Source organism: Capricornis sumatraensis, chromosome 12, assembly GCF_032405125.1.
Source record: "Capricornis sumatraensis isolate serow.1 chromosome 12, serow.2, whole genome shotgun sequence".
NCBI classification, from domain to species: Eukaryota; Metazoa; Chordata; class Mammalia; order Artiodactyla; family Bovidae; genus Capricornis; species Capricornis sumatraensis.
Genome location: NC_091080.1, coordinates 35635020 through 35659781, shown reverse-complemented (window position 1 = coordinate 35659781; position 24762 = coordinate 35635020). Strand labels below are relative to the sequence as shown.

Below are 24762 nucleotides of genomic sequence, written 5' to 3'. Positions count from 1 at the left end.
AGGAGACAGGGATCAAGACCATCCCCATGGAAAAGAAATGCAAAAAAGCAAAATGGCTGTCTGAGGTGGCCTTACAAATAGCTATGAAAAGAAGAGAAGCGAAAAGTAAAGGAGAAAAGGAAAGACATTCCCATCTGAATGCAGAGTTCCAAAGATAGCAAGGAGAGATAAAAAAAAGCCTTCCTCAGAGATCAATGCCAAGAAATAGAGGAAAACAACAGAATGGGAAAGACTAGAGATCTCTTCAAGAAAATTAGAGATACCAAGGGAACATTTCATGCAAAGATGGGCTCAATAAAGGACAGAAATGGTATGGACCTAACAGAAGCAGAAGATATTAAGAAGAGGTGGCAAGAATACACAGAAGAACTGTACAAAAAAGAGCTTCATGATCCAGATAATCATGATGGTGTGATCACTCATCTAGAGCCAGACATCCTGGAATGTGAAGTCAAGTGGGCCTTAGAAAGCATCACTACCAACAAAGCTAGTGGAGGTGATGGAATTCCAGTTGAGCTATTTCAAATGCTGTGAAAAGATGATGCTGTGAAATTATTGCACTCAGTATGCCAGCAAGTGTGGAAAACTCAGCAGTGGCCACACGACTGGAAAAGGTCAGTTTTCATTCCAATCCCAAAGAAAGCCAATGCCAAAGAAAGCTCAAACTACTGCACAATTGCATTCATCTCACACGCTAGTAAAGTAATGCTCAAAATTCTCCAAGCCAGGCTTCAGCAATGTTCAAGCTGGTTTTAGAAAAGGAAGAGGAACCAGAGATCAAATTGCCAACATCCGCTGGATCATGGATAAAGCAAGAGAGTTCCAGAAAAATATCTATTTCTGCTTTATTGACTATGCCAAAGCCTTTGACTGTGTGGATCACAAGAAACTGTGGAAAATTCTGAAAGAGATGGGAATACCAGACCATCTGACCTGTCTCTTGAGAAACCTGTATGCAGGTCAGGAAGCAACAGTTAGAACTGGACATGGAACAACAGACTGGATCCAAATAGGAAAAGGAGTACATCAAGGCTGTATATTGTCACCCTGCTATTTAACTTCTATGCAGAGTACATCATGAGAAATGCTGGGCTGGAAGAAGCACAAGCTGGAATCAAGATTGCTGAGAGAAATATCAATCACCTCAGATATGCAGATGATACCACCCTTATGGCAGAAAGTGAAGAGGAACTAAAAAGCCTCTTGATGAGAGTGAAAGAGGAGAGTGAAAAAGTTGGCTTAAAGCTCAACATTCAGAAAACTAAGATCATGTAAATCTCCATAAGCATCTGTCAGGAATTTTGTCCCATACAATAAAAATCACAGTTTATCAGAAAACAAAGCTTTTTATGATACTATTGCTGAAACAAATCTCTCTCTCAGTATTCGAAACAGGTAAATTAAGTGATAGTGCAGAGAAAATCCTGCTCTAGGATTAGACATGATAATGTTATGCATATAATTTCCATCAATTTTATATTGAAAATAGTGCTTTTTGCAAGCTATACAGGCTTTATAGAAGTGTTGGAATTTGAATTATTATAATAAAGTGTTGTAGAGGTAAAATTATTTTTAAATTTTCATTGTAATTGTCATAATTTTCTGCAATATGTTAAGCATCAACTTGTGACGTACAAACTCACAAGAACAAAATAACAAATCTAGTAGAAAGCTGTAAACTTTCAGTTATAAATTTCATGTGTGAATTCCTAAAGACCACAGAGGTGGCTATATCTAAATGCCTACTGTTTGAGAGAAAATAAAACTGATTGTTGCTATGGTAGTTATGATGAAAATTGAAAAAGATTGCAAAATAATGTATAAATTTCATTAAGTATAGTTTTAGGTGTTTTTTTTAACTCATAATTCTACCTTATTTATTTACTAAATCCAAGTGGTATTGACATTGCATTAGTTGCTCACATTTTAGAAGGGTAACAAATTTACAGCCTTATCACTTTATACATGGGTTAAGTAGGTGGTAAATGGGCTTCCCAGGTGGTGCAGTGGCAAAGAATCCACCTGCCAATGTAGGAGACGCTGGGGATGTAGGTTCAATCCCTAGGTCGGGCTCCTGGAGGAGGAAATGGCAACCTGCTCCAGTATTCTTGCCTGGAAATTTCCATGGAAAGGAGATTTGCGGGCTACAGTCTGTGCGGTCACAGAGAGTCAGACAAGTGAGTGACTGAGTAGGTAGTTACAGGGAGATGAATAATTGATTGATGATAAGTAGGTAAGTAAGTAGGTAGATAGTTTGGTACGTAGGCCAAATAGATGGATATAGATAGATAGATAGATAGATCTATTTGGATCTCATAAGAAGATGTCATCTGTGATGAAACCCTCATTTCCTGAACAGATATTTTGAAGCATTTTCCCTTTAAATAAAGTATTGTTTCTTGATTGAAGAAAAATAATAAGTACAAGCCAAACTATTTATACTTGTTTTATAAAATGTATTTCTAAATGCATCAGATGAAAATTCAACAGTAGACATGTATTTTAAGAAATTACTCATGGAGGCATATATAAGCTTTAATACAGGGCAGCTGTTTCCTACAACATAGTATTCTGTAAAACACTCCAATAAAATGACTTTGATGGAACATGAATTAAATAAAAAGAGTACAGATTTTTTTTTTTCTACTTTCAAGTAGTTGAGGGAAGCCTGGAAAAGATTAGAAGAAGGGCCATGAGGCCCTTTTGGGGGTTTTGGTTTTGTGAGGCCTTGTAGAACAGTGTCAGGTAAGGTCAATCCTGAGAGATTGTATAGACATTTGATGCGTATGAAAGATCTATAAGCCTATTCAAGACAGAATAAAGTACTCAACATTTAAATACTCTGAAAAAAATAATATTATAATTTATAATATTGAGTTAGAAAAACTTATCTGTACATCTAAAAAGTATAAAATATGTGCATGCATGCTCAGTCATATCCAATTCTTTGCAACCCCATGGACTGTAGCCTGCCAGGCTCCTCTGTCCGTGGAATTTTTCATGCAAAATACTGGAATTGTTTCCCATTTCCCCCTCCAGGGGATCATCCCGATCTGAGAGTTGAGCCCATGTCTCCTGCTTTGGCAAGCAGATTCTTTAGCACTATGCCACCTGAGAATACCATAAAATATATAGGCAAAAAAAAAAAAAAAAAAATATATATATATATATATATATATAGGCCAGTTTAAATGAACAACTTACTCTTTTAATTTGTAATAGAACTCAACATTAATTTTATTGTAGTAATTGCTCTTTTACCAAAAAATTATATATTTATGTTAAATATTAATATTTTGCTGAAATTTAATGAAATTACATTGCTTTCTGTATGCAAGTGAAAATTTTTGAGAGATAGACAGTAACATTTAGCAGAGAATAAAGTTTAAGCCTTAGAATATTTGAAAAATATATTTAAGCCAAAGTTTTGAAAACATTAAATTATTTAGTCTTTGTTAAGTCATAATTAAGTTTAAGGGAAAAGAACATAATTTATAAATCGTTTTAATATTCAGGATAAGAATCCTTGCAAATAAGAGTTTATTACGAAAATTCTAAAAGACTTTTTAACTGCTGACATCATTGTATTGTTTGAATTAGTCCCCTGGGACCCTAAGAAAAAGCTTACAAGCAATTTATTCATCTTTCTCTCTTGTGTAACATTATTTGTCTTCCATTGAAACACTAATTTTCTACTACTTCTCTTGTTAAAATTAAGCCCTGGGGGGGAACTTCATAGCTAACTAGTAAGATTACATTTTGAAATAAAGGAATTATATATTTTACATATTATTCATCTTTTGCTTTCTAGAGAAGCTTTTGTTTCTTACAGTATGCAACCTAAACCAAAGCAGTGTAGCTATTAGGTTTTATATGAATGGATTCCATTTGCCATTAAGTCAAAATCAGACAAAAACTTAAGCTAAGGCAGTTTGCTATTTGAAATCGTGAGGAATATATGTTAGAAAATCTTGATAAATGGTGTCCTGGGAAGTTTGAGACAATGGTCCAACTAACATATACTTTGTTGAAAAAATATATATGTATATACACACGTATATAGTATCCTGAGCATTTTACCATGTGTTCCACTGTAGGCATTAATGTCGTAATCAGTAGTGTAGTGGTGTTGCTAGGACAAGACTTAATGGCCTTAACACAGTGCTTTCCAGGGAATCTGAATTGTCTGGATTATTTCCATCAGCCTCAGATTTCCAGTTGAATTTAATAAAAAGAATACTTGCTACATCTGTATAACAACAACGGGACTAAAATTGCAACAGAGTTTCCGTATGTGTGACTACTGTCTTTCACACTCTTGGTAACTGGCTATTAAGACAAGATTTCTCTAATGTGATGGTCACATGGTCAACTGCTTCTTCACTTTCTCACTTGATTTCCTGTGATCAAGCTAAATATTCGTTATGGCTGTGGTTAGGTAGGCAAAATAACACCAAAATACTGGTTTTGCCTTAACAGGTTAAACTGGCTCATCTCTGACAATCTAGTTTATGGAAACTTTCAATAAAACCTAGAAACCCTGCATACATAAATCATTTCTTGAGTGAATTTTAGCAGATGTAGTGATTATCAAAATCAAATGTCAATATCAAAATCAAATTTGGTAAAAATATAACGCAAAATAACACATAGTCTATCATTAAAATGAATTCACAGTAAATACTTTCAAGTAAAGAGTTATAATGTTGAATATCTAATATAACTGTATTAAACACAGTGCTTCTTTTTCTCTTTTTACAGCCGATCGGTGCTTTGAACCCAAAGAGAGCTGTGTTTTATGCAGAGCGCTACGAGACCTGGGAAGATGATCAGAGTCCTCCCTACCATTACAACACACATTATTCTACGGCAACATCCACCTTATCCTGGCTCGTTCGAATTGTGAGTGCCTTCATTAAGTTACAGTTTGCCTTTAATATCTCAGAGTATTTAATATAAGGAAATTAAATAAAAATCAAATATACTTATTAGTTTTAAGCAGAGATTAGAGACCACTGAAGTAGAAATGAAAGATGCCAAACTCTAGCAAAACCTGATTCCTTTTTGTTAATGAGTGGCCTTATTTGCAAAATTGGGTTAGAAAGATAGATAGAGCTTCTTAAACCTAAACCATTTACAAAAGGAACCAGACTCCTAGATTGTGTCCTTAATATCCAGTGTTTCCTTTTTCACTGATTGTCACCAGCTGATGTTCTTCCCAGCCCTCCCAGTCTTGCTTCTGAAGTTGTATATTTTAAAAACAGTTTTCTTAATGTTTTTGAAAACTACTTTCTGTTACTTTGTCTTTCTCCTAAGACATAAATAAATTCAAATCTCTCCAATCTTTTAAATGCATACTTACACATGACTCAGCAGGCTAAGAATCTGCCTACAATGCAGGAGACACAGGAGACGGGAGTTCGATACCTGGGTCAGGAAAATCCCCTGTGGTAGGAAATGGCAACCCACTCCAGTATTCTTGTCTGGAGAATCCCATGGACAGAGGAGCCTGGCGGGCTACAGTCCATGGGGTCATAAAAGAGTTGGACACAACTGAGCGACTAAGCACGCAGTTTACATGTACACATACTTTCATACTTACGCACATACATACGTGCCTCCTCCCAGCCCCCACGCACTCTTTAGTGACTTCCCATGTCTCCCCCTGCATAGTCAAAGGTGCTAGAAGCACAGCCTCTACCATCCGGCTCTGCACTGTGCTGGTCTCTACCACCACATTCAGTCTTTATCCTGCTTGATGTAGGTTCCATCCCCAATGCTTTACTGAATTGTCTGTGTGAAGGTCACCAGGGCAGAGCTCCATGGTGTATCTGAAGCATGTGGCACCATTGCTCACCTCCTCCTACTTGAAGTTTCTCCATCTCATGGCTCCTCTGACAATATCCTCTGCTGATTTCCCTCCTGTCATTCGAACTGTCCTGCCCTATCTCATGCTCAGTTTTCTTTTTCTCAATATTTCTGTTCCCCAGGATTTTCCTAGGTGTGTTATCTGGACTATATCATTCAGTTCTAAACTAATGACTGCCAGCTTCTCTCTTCATTGCAGACGTTTCTCTTGGGCTCCTAACCTGTATTTCTAAGATATTAATATATTTGCTTATTTCTGTGTCTTTCTATATTTTTCTACCTGAACACCTCACAGTACTATAAATAGCATTTCTAAAAATAAACTTCTCATCTCCCTCATAAATGTGCAGGGGTGTTTCCTACTGATTACTTATCTAAATAATCTGCATTTATCACACCCAGTTACCTAACCTAGATATTTTTTTCATTTTATCAGCCCCTTACATCCAGTCTGACATCATATGTGATAGGTTCTACCATCTACAGTCTATCTCCATTCTCTGTTAACTCTGGCACTTCCTTAGTTCAGGTTCCTGTTCTTTCTCATCTACATTATTGCAAAAGATCTTAACAAAATTTCTTTGCCTTGGTTTTGACCTCTCCAATCTAGTCTAGTTGAGAGCAATTACTGCAGTCAGATGGCCAGATATTTTTAAAACTATACATGACTGTGGAGTAAATCTCTGAATCAATACAATCAATAATGCTATCTCCTCTTAGCAAAATATGCTTCAGACTGCTCCTGTTGCATGATGCTGATTTGCCTCAGAAACACATTGACAAAGTAGGGAATGCATCTCCAACTGACAAGGGTTTTTTCCCCACTGCCTGAAAAAACAGTTTGGTTTGGAGAGTTTCCTCAAGCAAATTGAACTCATTACAAACATGTAGTATGTGTATGTTTTAGGTAACTTGTAAATTAATGGTAGGTAATGTACAATAAATAATTACTGTTATGAAAAAAGTTTGTCAGAATTATGATTCAGTTTAATTGGATGCCTGTTTTATATTTTTCATAATCCTAAACCAAGGTAAGAAATTAAAGTTTAGCTTAGTCTTTAAGGAAACAAACTCAAATCTTATTTTAAAAAACAAAGTCTGTAATTATAAACTAAAGGAAAAGACATAAAACTTTTTTAGACCAAAGTTGTTTGTCTAATTTGTTCAAAAATTGACCTTAACTGTGTAAATTTGGATCCTTTTATAAAAATATTTCTGAGCTAGCCATTTATGAATTTTTTTAACTCTAGGACTTTTAGAGTTCTATTTTTTAAAACTTTCTGTTAATTTGGAGGGAATATTAGATTTATACATGTCTGTTTACCTATAAACCGATCAGAACAAAACGCCTTTAGTTTATGGGTTGTAATAACTTATTAATTCTCTCCAGGTGTAAGAAAATACTAGATGCTCATATAAAGAGGTAAAGGCTTTTCTGAATTACAGTCACACATATATAGAGAACTATAGCAGCAGTCTCAGCCACAGGTCAAAACTAAACACAGAAACCCAAAAATTCACCAGTCAAGATGTCAAACATCTGGTGTCCTTTACAATAAATGTAAAATATTTTATCTGAGCTCAAAAATAGACCAACAAGAAAACAAAAACCAAGAAACAGTTATTGCTTTAGTGAGCCATCACCCTGGGGGGCATAAGACACCTTTTTAGGGCATCTTGGGATTAAAAACAAGTCAGGAACCATTTCTGAAAAAACCATTATCAAGTCGGTTGGTTTAAGAATTATATGACAGTATATTATACATATTATAGTATTTTGAGATATATAAAATGATATTCAATGGCTTTTGTATATCAAGTCTAAAATTGGTTTTCTAAGAATTTAAGTATGAATTTATAAAAATACTTATTATCAACAGCTTGATTTAAGTTAACACTTTTCTATCCTGATAAACTAAACATTTTATCAAATAATAAATTATAATTTGCCCCTAAATTTATTTCTTATTCTAGAGAAATGGAGTACAAATTTGACTCTCTGCAGGGGTACAGCAGAAATGCTATCCTTGTTTATCCTACACATGCCCTTTTAGAATTGTCTATAGCTGTGCTGAACAGCAGAAATGCAATGCAAGCTGCCTATGTATATAATTTAAATTTTCTAGTAGCCACATTTAAGAGTAAAAAGAAACAAGAAGTAAGAAGAGTAAGAGTGAGATTAGTTTAATAAATATATTTGTTAGCCCAGTAGATCCAAAATGTTGTAATTTCAACATTTAACCAATATAAAAATTGTAAATAAGATATTTCACTTGATTTTTTTTGGTATTCTTTGAAATCCAGATGTATTTTCTACTTATAGCATATTCAGCTTGAACTCACCATGTTTTAAGTACTCAGTAGTCACATGTGACCTCTGGCTACTACTCTGAAAGAAGAAATCTATAGGGTTGCTTTTATGGGAACTCATTTAGCCATTGCATCTCAAGTTGTACTGTTATTAATAGAAGTATCACAGCCTAATAGCTTACTAAGTGTTTAACCTAATGGCCCAAGGAATTGTGATTTCCTCACTCCCATCTCAAGGAGTTTATGAAGTAGAAAATACATTAAAATTTGTGTCATTGAAAATTTGTTCATAAAAATAAGATATAGATTAAAATAAATATCTGTTCTTTATCTTTCAAGCCTTCTAGACCCAGTCATTAAACTCATTATTAGTTTCAGTCAATATATTTAGTATGACATTAATAATAATTGCTTTAAAATGCAAATTAGCTACATACCTCATTACTTGAAATTTAAAAGTACTATTTGAGACACACCACAGTAAAGTCGCTTGTCTAAATTGCAAGTTTCTAAAAAAGCTGTTTCTCTGCTTCCTGCTGTTGGGCAAATGATGAATAAACTGTTACAGAATGTTTGAGTTTGTTCAGATATTAAATAGTATAAAAGGACACATTTTACTTGGAATATTTTTGCTTTAAATCTTACCCTGAATGTAAAATATATTCAATGAAGTAATTAAATTGGACTCTTAGATCCTTTAGTAACCTATTCAAGTTCCAAATTCAGTATATTCAACCTACCTGTCCAAAACTCCATTGTCAAACATTTAATCATAATTTTTAGGAGGTTAAATAGGTTGTACAACAAGTTAATTGATAAATAAATTGTTTAGAACTTGGGACATACTTCATAAATTATGAGTTGCCTTGAAAGCCTACTCAAAAGCCTATTTAAACTGTAATATATCTTCAGCAGTATATATTTGTAGTGGGAAAAAAAAAATAGTAAAAGCACTTAGTGCAAGCATTGTAATTAAGACCAAAATGTAGTGCTACTGAATAGGCTGTTGCCGTCCTGTTTCTCTTGATTGCTGATGCCTACGGACAATGTATGTTTACTTTGAGAAAGATGAGTGTTCTTAAACAAGAGCCTGGTGTATGGGAAACACAAAGGTTTCTGAAGATTCTAAAAGATACTTCTGATTACTTTTGCAAACACTGGGAGAAAATAAACTTCTGAAGTTAGACACAGCACCATGTAAACAGTGATTCCTCTATTTCGGAGAGTGTGGTCTTTCTCAGATGTAAAACGGGGATAATTACACCCACTTAAATATGCAGATGACACCACCCTTGTGGCAGAAAGTGAAGAGGAAAAGCCTCTTGATGAAAGTGAAAGTAGAGAGTGAAAAAGTTGGCTTAAAGGTCAACATTCAGAAAACGAAGATCATGGCATCTGGTCCCATCACTTCATGGGAGATAGATGAGGAAACAGTGTCAGACTTTATTTTTTTGGGCTCCAAAATCACTGAAGATGGTGACTGCAGCCATGAAATTAAAAGACGCTTACTCCTTGGAAGAAAAGTTATGACCAACCTAGATAGCATATTCAAAAGCAGAGACATTACTTTGCCCACAAAGGTCCGTGTAGTCAAGGCTATGGTTTTTCCAGTGGTCATGTATGGATGTGAGGATTGGACTGTGAAGAAAGCTGAGCGCCGAAGAATTGATGCTTTTGAACTGTGGTGTTGGAGAAGACTCTTGAGAGTCCCTTGGACTGCAAGGAGACCCAACCAGTCCATTCTGAAGGAGATCAGCCCTGGGATTTCTTTGGAAGGAATGATGTGAAAGCTGAAACTCCAGTACTTTGGCCACCTCATGCGAAGAGCTGACTCATTGGAAAAGAGTCTGATGCTGGGAGGGATTGGGGGCAGAAGGAGAAGGGGACAACAGAGGATGAGATGGCTGGATAGCATCACTGACTCGATGGACGTGAGTCTGAGTGAACTCTGGGAGATGGTGATGCACAGGGAGGCCTGGCATGTGGCGATTCATGGGGTAGCAAAGAGTCGGACACGACTGAGCAACTGAACTGAACTGAACTGAACTGAAAGGATAATAGGGATGATTGGGTTAGTTAACTGAGATAATACAGTGCCATGCACAAAAAGTGCTTATAACTTTAGTTCCCTTCCCTTTGGTCTTTATTATGCTTTATATAAGAGAAGGCAATGGCACCCCACTCCAGTACTCTTGCCTGGAAAATCCCATGGACGGAGGAGCCTGGTGGGCTGCAGTCCATGGAGTCACTAAGAGTCGGCCATGACTTAGCAACGTAGGTATATATATCTTTTCTTTGATAAAATTATGTCCCGACACTATTACCAAGGAATGAGGTTTGTTTCCAATGAAACAAAGAGAAAGAAGAGAAGAGGGGAGAGGGGTGTAAAAAAGACTCTTCTGGATGACTGAGCAGAAGTCATGTAAGACAGAAAAATAAAGGAACTGTCTAAAGAGCAGAGGGGAAGAGTGACAGAGTTGGATGGCCCAGGAAGGGTGAGTTGTCTGCGATCAGATCATGGGAGGGCTTCTCTGGTGGCTCAGATGGCAAAGAATCTGCCTGCAATGCAGGAGATATAGGTTCAGTCCCTCGTCGGGAAGATCCCTAGAGAACGGGATGGCAACCCACTCCAGTATCCTTGCCTAGAGAATTCCAAGGACAGAGGAACCTGGCGGGCTATAGGCCATCAGGTCGCAGAGTCATACACGACTGAGCGAGTAACACTTTCACTTTCTTTTCACATCATTGGAAGGCAGGACAGGTTGTTAGTGTCCTTGCAGGCACTGAAGGTTATGACATAATTCAGTAGGGCTTGTACTTCCCATGTAGAACAGGCTAGTTTGACTTTCTGTCCCGGAGGAAGAGTTGGAAGGTTACGGTAGATGTAATCAGGAGAAAGAAGTCTGCCATCAGCCATTTATACTGCAGGACAGAACCTGAAGTTTTTAAAGCACAACAAGTTCAAGTATTTTAATTTCTGAAATTTCTGTTTAACATTAATTTATTTGTCCACCTTATCTCCAAAGCCAAAGATTTTCTAGGAGAATGATAAAATATCTAATATGGTGATATACACATAGAAAGAAAGGAACATGGGTTCAATCTCGGGGTCGGGAAGATCCCCTGGAGGAGGAAGTGGCAACCCACTCCAGTATTCTTGCCTCGAGAATCCCATGGACAGAGGAGACTGGTGGGCTACAGTCCATGGGGTCACAAAGAGTCAGACACAACTGAGTGACTGAGCACACACACATTGAAAATGTTTGATCACCGTGTGTCAGGGGAATAAATATTAAAGTTTCTTAAGCTTAATATAGAGCTTGATCCTCTGTGTTAGTCAAGCATGAATCAAATGAAACAGAAGTCCTTGGACTGTGCCTTGAAGGTAGTATGGAAACACATAGAAAAAGGTAATCTCTGCAGTGAGCAGGGCTTCAAAGATCATTACCCACTTATAAACAAATAGGTTATCCCTTTCTGTTAGTACTCTACCACTGTAGCAGCTGGAGGCCTTCGGAAATAATGAGAATATATATCAGTAAATTAGTATGTGACCCTCAAACAGTTGTTAACCAGATCTTTTAAAAGGCTATATGGAACAGCAAAAAATGTGGAATTCTTCAATATTCTGTGCTTTGGGTGCAACCAGATTCATAAACTTCATGACCAGGAGTAATAATTCTTCAGTTTCAGGTTTATTTTCACTGTGCCCATCTGCACTTATTCTTGGCATGACTTCACTAAGGGTTCAAAACTAAGGAAGGGTTTGATAATTTAGGCTAGGGTAGAGATCAGCTTTTAGTGGTTGATGATAAGAAGTAAGACTCGTCATGTATAAATGAGTCTTCACTCATATCTATAATAGGTTAAAAATCATGAAGATAACTCAGATCCCTCTAAATTATTCTCTGACTACTACCTACAAAGCAAACATAAATGTCCTTACATTAGCATCCTAGAATAACGAAGAAGTAGATTCTGAAGATACAACTTTTTGGTCAAACTAGTAGTTAAAAACTGACTAGAAAAACTATGTCTTACTCTCATCCAACCATACCCCTTCTCCTAGCAGTACCTTGTGTGTTTATGTATGTTCAAAAACATTAATTAAGCACTAACTGTGAACCAAGCACCATGCTTGGCTCTAAGGATAGAGGGATGAATAAGACCTAAGGAACTGTCAGTCTTGCTGGAGCCCAACGTGGGTACTTGACACCAGGCATGAAGCTGGTAGTCATCGTCACCACTCTGTCATCTCTGATGCTACAGCCTTTCTCAATATTATTTAATCTGAATTACCCGCCAGGTATTGTTATTCCCAGTTAACACAGATGAAGGAACTGAGATATGGTTACTTCATATTGCTACCTACTTGAGATTAAGTAACTTGCTTAAGAGAGGTGAATGGTTCCACCAAGATTCAAACTTAGATCTGTCCTATTTCATTCAGTTTGCTGTTGCTATTTCTAGAATTTCTCTATCCCCACTTTAATTTAGTGATAAGATATGCTGTTGACTACCTTATATTTAATAGGGAGTCTAAAATTTACAAGGCAAATTAGTGAAAGACATCCCTAAATTTTTTTTCCTAACTTATTTTTGGTGGCATCTATTTGTCTGTCAAATCAGTTAAAATCTTAAACAACAATATAGACCTACTGGATGCATATTTGATTTTGAGGTAAATCAGTAATACCCTCTTTACCTATATGGTGTTATATCATTCTTCATCTTATCTCTTTCACCATACTTTTCTGTCATTCAGTATTAGACATGAAAATTGGTGGCACATTACAAAGTTATAAAATTGATGACATCCAGCCATACTAAATTTCAGGAAGATACTGAGGAATATAAATGTTTCTAGCTGTTGCTGGACGACTGGACTTTATGACGAGTGGCAAAAAGAGGAGTTTAAAGAGACAGAGTATGTTTTACAGATATAAAAGAGTGAACAGAGATTATATATTAAGAAAAATAAGACCTAAATATGTAGGAAAGATTTCTTAACATTATTGAACCTAGGAGTAACATGTCATTTATCCTAGACTTAAGAGAGAGAGACTGAACCATAGGAAAGTAAATATATACTCATCTTTGTTATGATGAGTAACATAACAAAAAAGCAGTAAATTTAAATGCGTTAGGACCTTGTGATAATGTTATTCCTAGGTTTCCTGCTAAGGGAATATGTACTTAATGATGGACACTGTGTTGCAGTAAGGTAATAGTCACAGAATACTAGAAGCACTAGAGTTGATCTAGCCCTATCTGATTTGTTTTAGTGTCATTTCATTCGTTCCTTCAACAGATTATATTAATACCCTGAGCAGCTTGGGTGTACCAGGAGTTCTTCTAAGTGGTGGAGATAAAACAGTGAATCTGGTAGCTGTGTTGCTTAGTCATGTTCGACTCTTTGCGACCCCGTGGACTGTGGCATGCCAGGCTTCCTTCACCATCTCCCAGAGTTTGCTCAAACTCGTGTCCATTGAGTTGGTGATGCCATCCAACCATCTCATCCTCTGTTGTCACCTTCTTCTCTTGCCTTCAATCTTTCCCAGCATCAGGGTCTTTTCCAATGAGTCAGATCTTTGCAAGTGGCGGCCAAAGTATTGGAGCTTCTGCTTCAGCATCAGTCCTTCCAATGAATATTCAGGGATTGTTTTCTTTAGGATTGACTGGTTTGATCTCCTTACTGTCCAAGGGACTTTCAAGAGTCTTCTCCAGCACCACAGTTTGAAAGCATCAATTCTTCAGTTTTCAGCCTCCTTTATGGTCCAACTCTCACATCCATACATGACTACTGGAAAAGCCATAGCTTTGGCTATATGAACCTTTGTTGGCAAAGTAATGCCTCTGCTTTTTAATACGCTATCTAGGTTTGTCATAGCTTTTCTTCCAAGGAGCACTGGAACCTATTCATATAGTGGGGAAGATGGACAAGAAAAAGAAAAACAAATATCATATATTAATGCATGTATATGGGATCTAAAAAATGGTACTGGTGTACCTATTTGCAGGGCAGGAGCAGAAATGCAGACAAAGAGAACAGAAAGGTGGACTTGAGGGAAAGGGGGGTGAATTGAGAGATTGGGATTGACGTATGTCCTGTGCAAAACAGCTAGTGGGAAGCTGCTGTTTAGCACAGGGAGCTCAATTCAGTGCCCTGTGATGACCTAGATGGGTGGGATGGAGGGGTGGGACGGGATAGAGTGATGGGGTGGGAGAGAGGGGATATATGTATACATAGAGCTGATTCACTTTGTTGCACAGCTGAAATTAACACAACATTATAAAGCAACTATACCCCGTAAAAAATGTTTAAAAATCGGTTTCAAAAAACAGTCACAAATTCTTCAGGGATGTTTGAGGAAATATATGTTGCCATTTGAACATACCAGAGAGCTTGGCCAATCAAGGGAGGTCTTTCAGAAGGAAACAACATCTTGGGTTGAGACTTAAAGGATAAGAAGAGCTTAACCAAGTCAGGATGATGAGGTAGAGGGTTAAGTTTGTAGCAGGAAGAGGGAATATCCCATGCAGAGGATGATAAATGAGACCAGCATGGCAAGACCTTAGGATGTGAGTAAGGGAATGGCAAGAGATAAAGAGTTAAGCAGGTTCCATATCACTCAGGCTCCCTTAAGACAAATCAAATAGTTTCTGCTTTTTCCTAAGAGCTCTGTAAAGCTATGGCAGGATTTCAGTCAAGGAGATTTGCATTTTAAAAACATCAGGTCATAATATAGCAGGTTTAGGAGACTTTCAGGTAGTCTAAGATGGACATCCCCTATGCAATTTTCACACCATAGTGTCAGAGAGATTTTCTTATTGCAGTGATACTATGTGTGGCCTTAGTTATGAGAAAGAAGATCTGAGTTATATGTTGACAGCAATGCACAGTCATTCGTCATAAAATCACAGAGTGCTAGAACTCCATCATTTTATAAATCAGAAGACTGAAGACCAAGAAGCAACATAAGCTGCCAAGGTTGCAGAGTGACAGGTGATTCAGCGACCCAGAGTTATTCAGACCAGCCCCTCCAGACAGGATCCTGCCTGAAAAGACAGGCTCAAAAGGGTCTCAAACGGGTTTCAAAATGGTTTCCACCTCAAAAGGGTTTCCAAAAGTCATGTTTTATGAAGAAAGAGAACAGTTGTGTTCAGAAGGGTCAAATTATTGATTTTCTTTTTCTTTCTTTCTTTCTTTTTTTTTTTTTTTTGCTTAGGAACCTTTCACAACCTTCTTCCTCAATGCAAATGATGGAAAATTTGACCATCCTAATCGAACATTCTCGTCCGTCGCAAGGTCTTGGAGAACTAGTCAGAGAGATACTTCTGATGTAAAGGTAAGCTCTTTTATTTGTTGATATTAATTTCAAACTGTGTTGAAATTTTAATTTGTTTAAGTGGGTGTATAAGATACTTTATTCTGCAGCTTTGTTCCATCATATTTTAAAATTATGTGGTACATCGAAGAGGAACTTGAAAATAATTTTGAGTGTCACAGAAAATGACTCAAGATTCTTTTATATTATTCAGTTAAGATGTTTTTGTTATTTTAAAAAATTCCCGTCTAATTTAAATTGAATAATCGGTAGATGGAAAGAAAAGCCTATAAATTGCCTTTCCTGCTGTTAACTCAATATTTGGCCCATTCCAGAAAACACAGCAGGAATTGGATTTGACCTTAATGTGTCATATTGTTATAGCTTGCCCAGCTTTGGGTTTACGTAGCCTGGGGCAATTAATAAAGCATTAATGACAAGACCCATTTAAAATGTAGGCTTTTCTGTACAGCCTTAGCTTTTACTTGACTGTGCCTGGGGATACTACGCAACAATACACATTAGATTAAACCAACACACACACACTATCCTGGGCCAGCCGGAGAGCAGAGTTATTTTACAGTTGCTACTGGCTTACCTATTGGTAAATATAAAGATGGATTCCTTTATTTGGATTTTCATTTTTTAAAAAATAGTCTTATTCAAAACATTAAAATACATTTGTTCTTCAATTTTTTCCTCATTTTTTTCCGATAAGATTGTATGATCTGGTCATTATTACAGAGGTATACGTTTCTTATTTTAACTCCTTTTTCTTCAGACTTTTCTCATCACTTCCACTCATGCTGCTGAATATACAGATATTATAGTATCATTCCATGTAGTGTTTTAATCCAACAAAAGGTAGTGAATTAAAGTAAAAATTGTCATTTACATATTTATGCTTATCTATTGCATTTTTAAAAGGCAGTTACAGTGTTACTGAACTATAAGAAATTGGATGAGTACAACTTTTATTCAGTTTCTTTCAAAGCAGAAAACAAAAGGAATGGATCAAGTAATCTGTAGCATCTTTATGTGTCTTATTTGTTGCTGTCACAGTTCGAATAAATGAATATTAGTTTATATGTACAATGTATTCACATTTGGAAATAAGATAATTTAATGTGCATTCTTACTGTATGAAACTCTGAAGGCCCATATTTTCCTCCTATCAAACTTTTGATTTCACTAAGGAATTCAACTCTGAAAGATCCATAAACCATCATTTAAACTGATTTACAAAGAATGATATCAAGAAGAGAATCCATTTCTTATTTAATAATGCTTTGAGAATTAACATAAAATGGGGAGTCAGTAGGCTTCTAGAATTAACACAGTATCTTTAAAAAGCTTCAATAGCTATTTTAAATGTGAATTAAATATTCTTATCTATATTTTAAGGCTTTCTATCATATGTAAGATTATTAATTATCTTAATTCAGAACTGTGTCCATATTATATCAAACTTTCAAGTGAAAATGCTTGTTTTCTTGACACCATTTTCTTGACTCGACATCATCAGGAAACAGAAACTTGATTTTTCGACCTAATTCAAATGTTCACCCTCACAAGCCCACACATGAGTCAGTCATCCTAATTTATGTATGTAGGTAGAGTTTTAGGCTTTACCTTCCATCCTAAGAATTTTATTGATTCTTCTGATCACCAGATATCTCCCCTAGTTACATGCCAGTCTCGGGACCAGTGTTTTTATATTTCTAAAGAAGAATGCTTCTGCAGTATCTCCTAACGTAGATTTAAGGTCTTGTATAAAAGAGAACTAGGACAAAGGGAATGGTTTTCTTCTTCTTTGTTAGCGTCGGTCTTGTCCTGCAGTAATGAGTGCAAGCTGGGCAGAGAAGGAGCCGTGGTGAAGTGACCTCTCTGAAAAGGGTCTTACAAGTTAAGTCAGACCAGTTCATTTTTACTTTTTTTTTTTTAAATTTCTCTCTTCTAACATAGTCTTGGTAACAGTGACATTCAACTTACTGAAGTTCTTATACTAATTTTTCCTTAATGCCTTCAAAAGTTGTTATATTACTTTTTTGAACAGCTATGCAGATGTCAGAAAAGGGAGCTGTGACAAAATGTCATTAAGGTGACATAGTGTAAATTAATACAGTTAATGGAGGTGCTCGCCACTGACTCATTGACCCATTATGAGCTCTTGTGGAATTAACGAATGCCAGGGCATCAATCTTTGGAAAAAAGGAAGAAAAGAGATGGCAGCTTTAAAACCTTGCAGTGAATTATATTAGAAAAGTGAAAACGTCTGGGTTGGATTTGATTTCACTAGGAAGCCATAAAATGGTATGCTCTCTCAGCAAAATATATTAAACTGGAATGTCACATTTGATGCAATAGGTATACAATTATGATAGTGTTAATAGTGGTCTTCTATCATTCTAAGACATACTTTCAAGTCCAATTTCTCAGCAGCTTGAACTTGTCATAAGCTTGTAAATTAGAAATTCTGTTTGAGGATATTTTCTTATGTATAATACTATTAACTGTACCATGGGGTTTTAGTATAGCTGTTAAAACATACTAGAAATCACATTTTCAGACACAAAATGCCTGTTTTAATATTCATCTTGCCATTTCTTTAATAATATTTGGTGTCTTTCTGCACTATTTTTCGTTTAGGAAGTTTTAAACTACTTGGCCTCTTTCCTTCTTTTCTTTAAAAGCTGATTAATAGAAATCTATCAAAGGGAAGAGAGTAAACAGAAGAGCTGTTATTTTAAGTAGGCAAGCTGGTGCCTTAAGTGACTGTAGGAGTGCACTTACCAGTTGTAATAGGGGAGTTCATTCTTCTCGAGTAATTCTCAACAGTTTTCAAACAGGCTCTTTTCTTGGTTATTTGATACAGTCCTCAAAACAATAGCGTAAGATAGAGATCATTATCCCTATTCCATAAGTAGGTTCACAGATATTCAGTGACTCGCCTAAGTTCACACAACAGTAAAGAGGGAGCCAGAATGAGCACTGAAGGCCATTCGGTTTTCCCCACTGCTTTATCCAGTGGATGGTCTGCTGCTTTGTTTTTTCTGCATGATCTCACAATCATATCCAGCCATACCGGCTGGTGCTGTCTCTTCAGTCGTATCCAACTCTGCGACCCTATGGACTGTAGTTCGCCAGGCTCCTCTGTCCATGGGATTCTCCAGGCAAGGATACTAGAATGGGTTGTCATGCCCTCCTCCAGGAGATCTTCCTGACCCAGAGATCAAACCAACGTCTCTGATGTCTCCTGCATTGGCAGGTGGGTTCTTTACCACTAGCGCCACCTAAGAAGCCCAGCCACATTGACTAGTTTGGAGTAATTGACTGATCAAGTCATACTGTAATCATTAATTGCTGTGTATAAAACACCCCTCAAAACTAGTGGCTTAGAAACAAATTTTTTTTATAAATGCAACCATTTATTTTCTCAGAGTTCTGCAATCAGAATAAGGTTCATCAGGTACAGCTTATTCTTGATCCATGTGGGGTCAAATTGGTTGGCTCCTCTGGGTCTGAAAAGTTCAAGACGACTTCCTTCACGTGCCTGGTGCCTTATGAAGGATGGCTGGAACTGATGGGGACTGGCTGGTCCTCTCTCTCTTTGTATAGTCTGTCTGGGAAGACCATCACAATTTTTTTCATGGTGTCTCCCTACCAAGAAAATAAAAACAGAAGCTGCAAAACCCACTTATTGCCTGGGCTTGGAAGTCACATACTGTTACCTCCACTGCATTGGTTTTGGTCAGGGCAAGTCACAGAGCCAGCCCAAGTCAAGGGACAGGATAAATGGGCTCCACTTCCCCATGAAATGAGCACCAAAGTCACATCGCAGAAGTACATGGAGGTTGGTGGGATTGTTGTAGTCAACTTTGAAAAAAGTGTGCTTGAGTCCTCTTTCCAGTCACAATTCACATTCCTCCTACAAACAAAATATACTCAGCTTATCCCCCACAGTCTCATCCCATTATTGGGTCAGGCTCAAAATCTAGCAGCTGATGATCTCTATCAGGTCCAGATACAGATGAGGTACAGAAATTCCTAATTTGGAGATCTGGAAGATAAAAAGACAAGTTATCTGTCCCATGTACTTTCAGCCCCCAGAGGTGCGACAGGAACAGGTAAACCGCAACAGACACTCTGTTCAGAAAGGAGGAAGTGTGGAAGGTACACAGCAACTCCTGGTCACAGAAAGTTGGGGCCAAACCCTCTTTTGCCCAAGTTGGTGCAGCAGCTTTAAAAACTTGTGGATTTTTTCTGTGTATCAAATTATAGTTCACTATCAGAAAAAAAAAAAAAAAAAACTGTTGCTCACCAGTTCTTTCAAGAAGGATCCTCCCTACTCCAGGCTGTGAATAGGATGCCCTTGGTCATGCTCATAAGATTCTTGGAATCCCTTTGTGTGTCCCAGTGGGCCTGCAAACCACTATCTTAAATTTTCCTGAATAATTACAAAGAGTTTTACAGGTATCCTTTTACCTATGGCTATATTTTACTTATAGCACCTTAGAATATCCTTGTCTGACCTTTTTTCTTAAATTTTGAAAATCTGACAAGATTGTCCTAGGCCCCTGTGTTTCTCTAAGTACTGCTTTAAATCTGAGCAGATTCTTCCATAGCTCATAATACTTATCCATGTACTAGTACAGGAGCTTCCCCGGTGGCTCAGCGGTAAAGAATTTACCTGCAGTGCAAGAGACAGGAGTTCAGTCCCTGGGTCGGGAAGATCCCCTGGAGTAGGAAATGGCAACCCACTCCAGTATTCTTGTCTGAGAAATCCTATGGACAGAGGAGCCTGGCGGGCTTCAGTCCATCAGGTCGAAAAAGAGTCGAACACAACTGAGCAACTAAACAACAGCAACAAATACTATTACAAGAAACCAGTGGTCACTTTTGACATTCTGCTTCAGGTCAGTTCAGTTCAGTTCAGTCACTCAGTCATGTCTGACTCTTTGCGACCCCATGAATCGCAGCACGACAGGCCTCCCTGTCCATCACCAACTCCCGGAATTCACTCAGACTCATGTCCATCCAGTCAGTGATGCCATCCAGCCATCTCATCCTCTGTCGTCCCCTTCTCCTCCTGCCCCCAATCCCTCCCAGCATCAGAGTCTTTTTCAATGAGTCAACTCTTCACATGAGGTGGCCAAAGTACTGGAGTTTCAGCTTTAGCATCATTCCTTCCAAAGAAAACCCAGGGCTGATCTCCTTCAGAATGGACTGGTTGGATCTCCTTGCAGTCCAAGGGAATCTCAAAAGTCTTCTACAACACCACAGTTCAAAAGCATCAAATCTTCAGCACTCAGCCTTCTTCACAGTCCAACTCTCACATCCATACAGAAATACCTTAACCAGAAGCATGAGTTCCTTAGATCTTTTCTGTCTTTGAAGTGATTGAAGGCATGTTTCAAGTTAGTTTTTCCCATACTGCAAACCATGCATTGATTTTCTCCTGCTTCCAGTAGCAACTTCCTGTCTGACCTGCCTCCAACATTCTCCTCACCTCCTTAGCTCCATCCTTCCAGCCTCTACCTCCTGCCTGTCCCAAGGCCAGTGCCACGTGTTTTTATTACTTCAGGACTCCACTCCCAGGCATTAATTTCTGTTTCAGTTACCTACCACTGTGTAACAAATCACCCCAAAGCCATTAAAACAACATCAACTATTATTTACTGACCATCATGAAATTGGAGTTAAGGCTCAGCAGAAACCACTCAGGTCTGTGCTTCAGTGAGAGCTGGAGAGGCTTGGCCGGGCCAAAATGGCTTTATTCTCATGTTTTGTGCCTCATCTGAGCTGATGAAGTGGTCAGGGACTGTCCAGGCCTGTCTGTCTGTCCATACAATCTTTCTAGTCATATGGCAGCCACACGGTTTTATATGATAGTTGGCTTCTCAGGAAACAAATGAGGAGGCTGCCAAGCCTCTTAAGTCTTAGGCATCTGTGTAAGCCCTGGGGTGTCATTCTGTCCCATTCTCTGTGTTGAATTCCCCAATCCCTCCCAGCATCAGAGTCTTTTCCAGTGAGTCAGCTCTTCGCATGAGGTGGCCAAAGTACTGGAGTTTCAGCTTCAGCATCATTCCTTCCAAAGAAATCCCAGGGCTGATCTCCTTCAGAATGGACTGGTTGGGTCTCCTTGCAGTCCAAGGGACCCTCAAGAGTCTTCTCCAACACCACAGTTCAAAAGCATCAATTCTTTGGCGCTCAGCCTTCTTCACAGTCCAACTCTCACATCCATATATGACCACTGGAAAAACCATAGCCTTGACTAGACTGACCTTTGTTGACAAAGTAATGTCTCTGCTTTTCAACATGCTGTCTGAGTTGGTCATAACTTTCCTTCCAAGGAATAAGTGTCTTTTAATTTCATGGCTGCAATCACCATCTGCAGTGATTTTGGAGCCCCCAAAAATAAAGTCTGACACTGTTTCCACTGTTTCCCCATCTATTTCCCATGAAGTGATGGGACCGGATGCCATGATCTTCGTTTTCTGAATGTTGAGCTTTAAGCCAACTTGTTCACTCTCCACTTTCACTTTCATCAAGAGGCTTTTTAGTTCCTTTTCACTTTCTGCCATAAGGGTGGTGTCATCTGCATATCTGAGGTTATTGATATTTCTCGCGGCAATCTTGATTCCAGCTTGTGTTTCTTCCAGTCCAGCGTTTCTCATGATGTACTCTGCATATAAGTTAAATAAGCAGGGTGACAGATACAGCCTTGACGTACTCCTTTTCCTATTTGGAACCAGTCTGTTGTTCCATGTCGAGTTCAAACTGTTGCCTCCTGACCTGCGATTTATACCATTCTGTTGAATCTGATTGTGCATTTGGACAAAACCAACATCTGAAGTGCAAGTAACTTTTATATGTATGTGTATATATATATGTATATATATATGTATATATATATATATATATATATATCTGCTTAGCTTAGGTAACATATAAGTTAGTCTAAATGTTTGATGAAAACATTTAAATCATCTGAAATGTCTACATAGATATCCATTCAAACATATATATCCAAAGTGACAGAGCTTTAAAAAAAAAAAAAAAACCCTGATTACAGGATATACTTTGATACTGGATAAACTGTATCAACTGAGTGAATAGCTTCAAAAATGTGTTCTGCATAAAGCTATGGAATGTGTTGTTGCACACATGCTGCCCTCATTTAATCCTCACATCCAAACTGTGACTTAGTTGCTGTCACCATCACAATTTTGTATATCAAGAGCTGTTTTTTTCTTAAAGCTTAAGAAATTTGCCCAGGCTGGCAAGAAGTCTGGATCTCAACTCAGAATGATTTGATCCCAATGCACAGAAAGTTGCACTTCCCCACTGGAAGGGACAGTCCCCCAACTGCCAGCCTGCCAGCCTTCCCTTTCACTACAACTGACTAGTAGCTCTGAGGTAACTGCTTTAACTAACACAGTTTGAAAACCACAGCTTTCAAAATTTTTTACCACTATTTCGTGGCAAAAATTCAGGATTTAATGAACATATCGCAATGATCTATTCATTTTTCATTCCACATATATGTATTGAGTACCATTTTTATATGTCAGGCACCATTCCTACAAGTCAGTGGTGAACAGATGAGCAAGAGAGACAAGATCCGTGTCTATGGAATTTCCATCACAGTAGGACTCGGGAGCATAAGTAAATTAAAAAAAAAAGAAAGAAAAGGAGACTTGCTGCACAGAAAATTAAAACAGAATGAAGTCATACAGAGTTGTTACTGCTTTAAAAGGAAAAACAGAATGTAAGCACAGGGACCCGGATCTAAAGTGTTTGGGCTTGGCTTCTGTCTTTATCACCTATTTGCAGTATAGTTATTAGCAAATCACTTAACCTCAGTGTTCATTTCTACGAAGTGGGAAGAATGAAGATACTTGTCTTAGGAAGATTTTGTGAAGATTAAGAGCAAGATGTGAAGTTCTTAGAACAGTGCCTGACACAGTAAGATACAAATGATAATTCCTGCTGTTCCAAGATTGAATGACCAGATGTGACATTTCAGCTCTTTGCTTGTCTTGGAGCCCAGACGTAGTGATTATTATCTTCTTGGACCTAACATTTGAATCTCAGTGATGAAACTCTTATTCAGGAAATTTTAAAAAGTAAACAAACATTTTGAGCAATATAAATGTGAACATAAATTATGTACGAATGCCTTGTATTTATGTATTAAATTTAAAATCAAAATGCCGTTTGAAACAAGATTTTAAAACAATAAAATCGAGGCATAAAAACTTGCACCCACTCAGCTACTTTGGCAACTTCTCCCTAGACTTTTTGTGGTTTACTCTCTCTTTCTTCCCCTTCAGGGAAAAAAGGAAAAAAAAAAATTCCCCAGCTCTGCAACTTTGGTCTTTTGGAGCTTCAAGGTTTTGCAAATACGCTGTGCCTCAGGAATTTTTCATATTTCTTTAAAGTATTTCTGTGTTTTGTATTTTGATTTTTTTTTAATCTGCATCCTAAAAATCCGAAAGTAACTGACAGAGTGATTCAGGGAGAGTTTCTTCATCCTGTCAAATGTCAAGCCACTAAGAGCTTACACCAACATCTTAGTTAACACCCTGATTTATGACCGTGGTCTGGTCGGCCAGATGAGGACCAGAGTGGAGAAAATGTCTCACTTAAGGATCATCCCGAAGGCCCTGATGGTCCTACTTTTTCAAGATTGGCCACAATTCAAGCCTTCCGGAGTGTTCCTGTTGAACCCTCCCTAAATAACCGTCAGGGTGGAGGTTCCTCAGCCTCACTTTGTTCTCTTTGGTGTCAGCCAGCTTCCAGCCCATATTTTCTGGAGTGCTCACATTAAAATGAAAAGGACCTGGTCTTCCACATCTTCAGATTTGCTACAACTTTTCTAGCATTGTTAAAACCAACTTTTCATAAATTTAAATTGGACTCTTTTTCACTTCTGAACCTTTCAGCATAACTAAAATAAACAAGATAACATTTTTTAAGCTTCAAAAGTTTCCTATCAGGAGATGCAAATTTTATTTCTAGGTGCATCCTTTTTTCTTTTGTTTAATCGAGTACTCCATTGGCTCTTTTCCTATCTTGAAGCAGTCTTCCAACCATTTGCATATTCCCCAGAGGATTTCTAGTGATATTAAAATAACTTTGTCTAGCATCTTCAGTAGTTTAATATTTAATGAGCACCTGCTGTGTACATAGTATAGCACCACAAGCTGTGGGGGATTCAACAAAATATAAACCTCACAACATTAGGCTCAAA

The 24762-nt window shown here is 37.7% G+C and overlaps 1 protein-coding gene across 4 annotated transcripts in view; it reads left to right on the top strand.

Annotated features, from left to right (window-relative positions):
- NBEA (neurobeachin) overlaps positions 1–24762 on the top strand; it is a 664301-nt gene that overhangs the window by 577057 nt on the left and 62482 nt on the right. For all 4 annotated transcript variants that reach the window (XM_068984682.1, XM_068984685.1, XM_068984684.1 and 1 more), the window contains 2 exons: positions 4762–4902; positions 15408–15527. In XM_068984682.1, coding sequence (XP_068840783.1) covers positions 4762–4902; positions 15408–15527 — 261 coding nt within the window. The remainder of the gene's footprint in view (positions 1–4761; positions 4903–15407; positions 15528–24762) is intronic.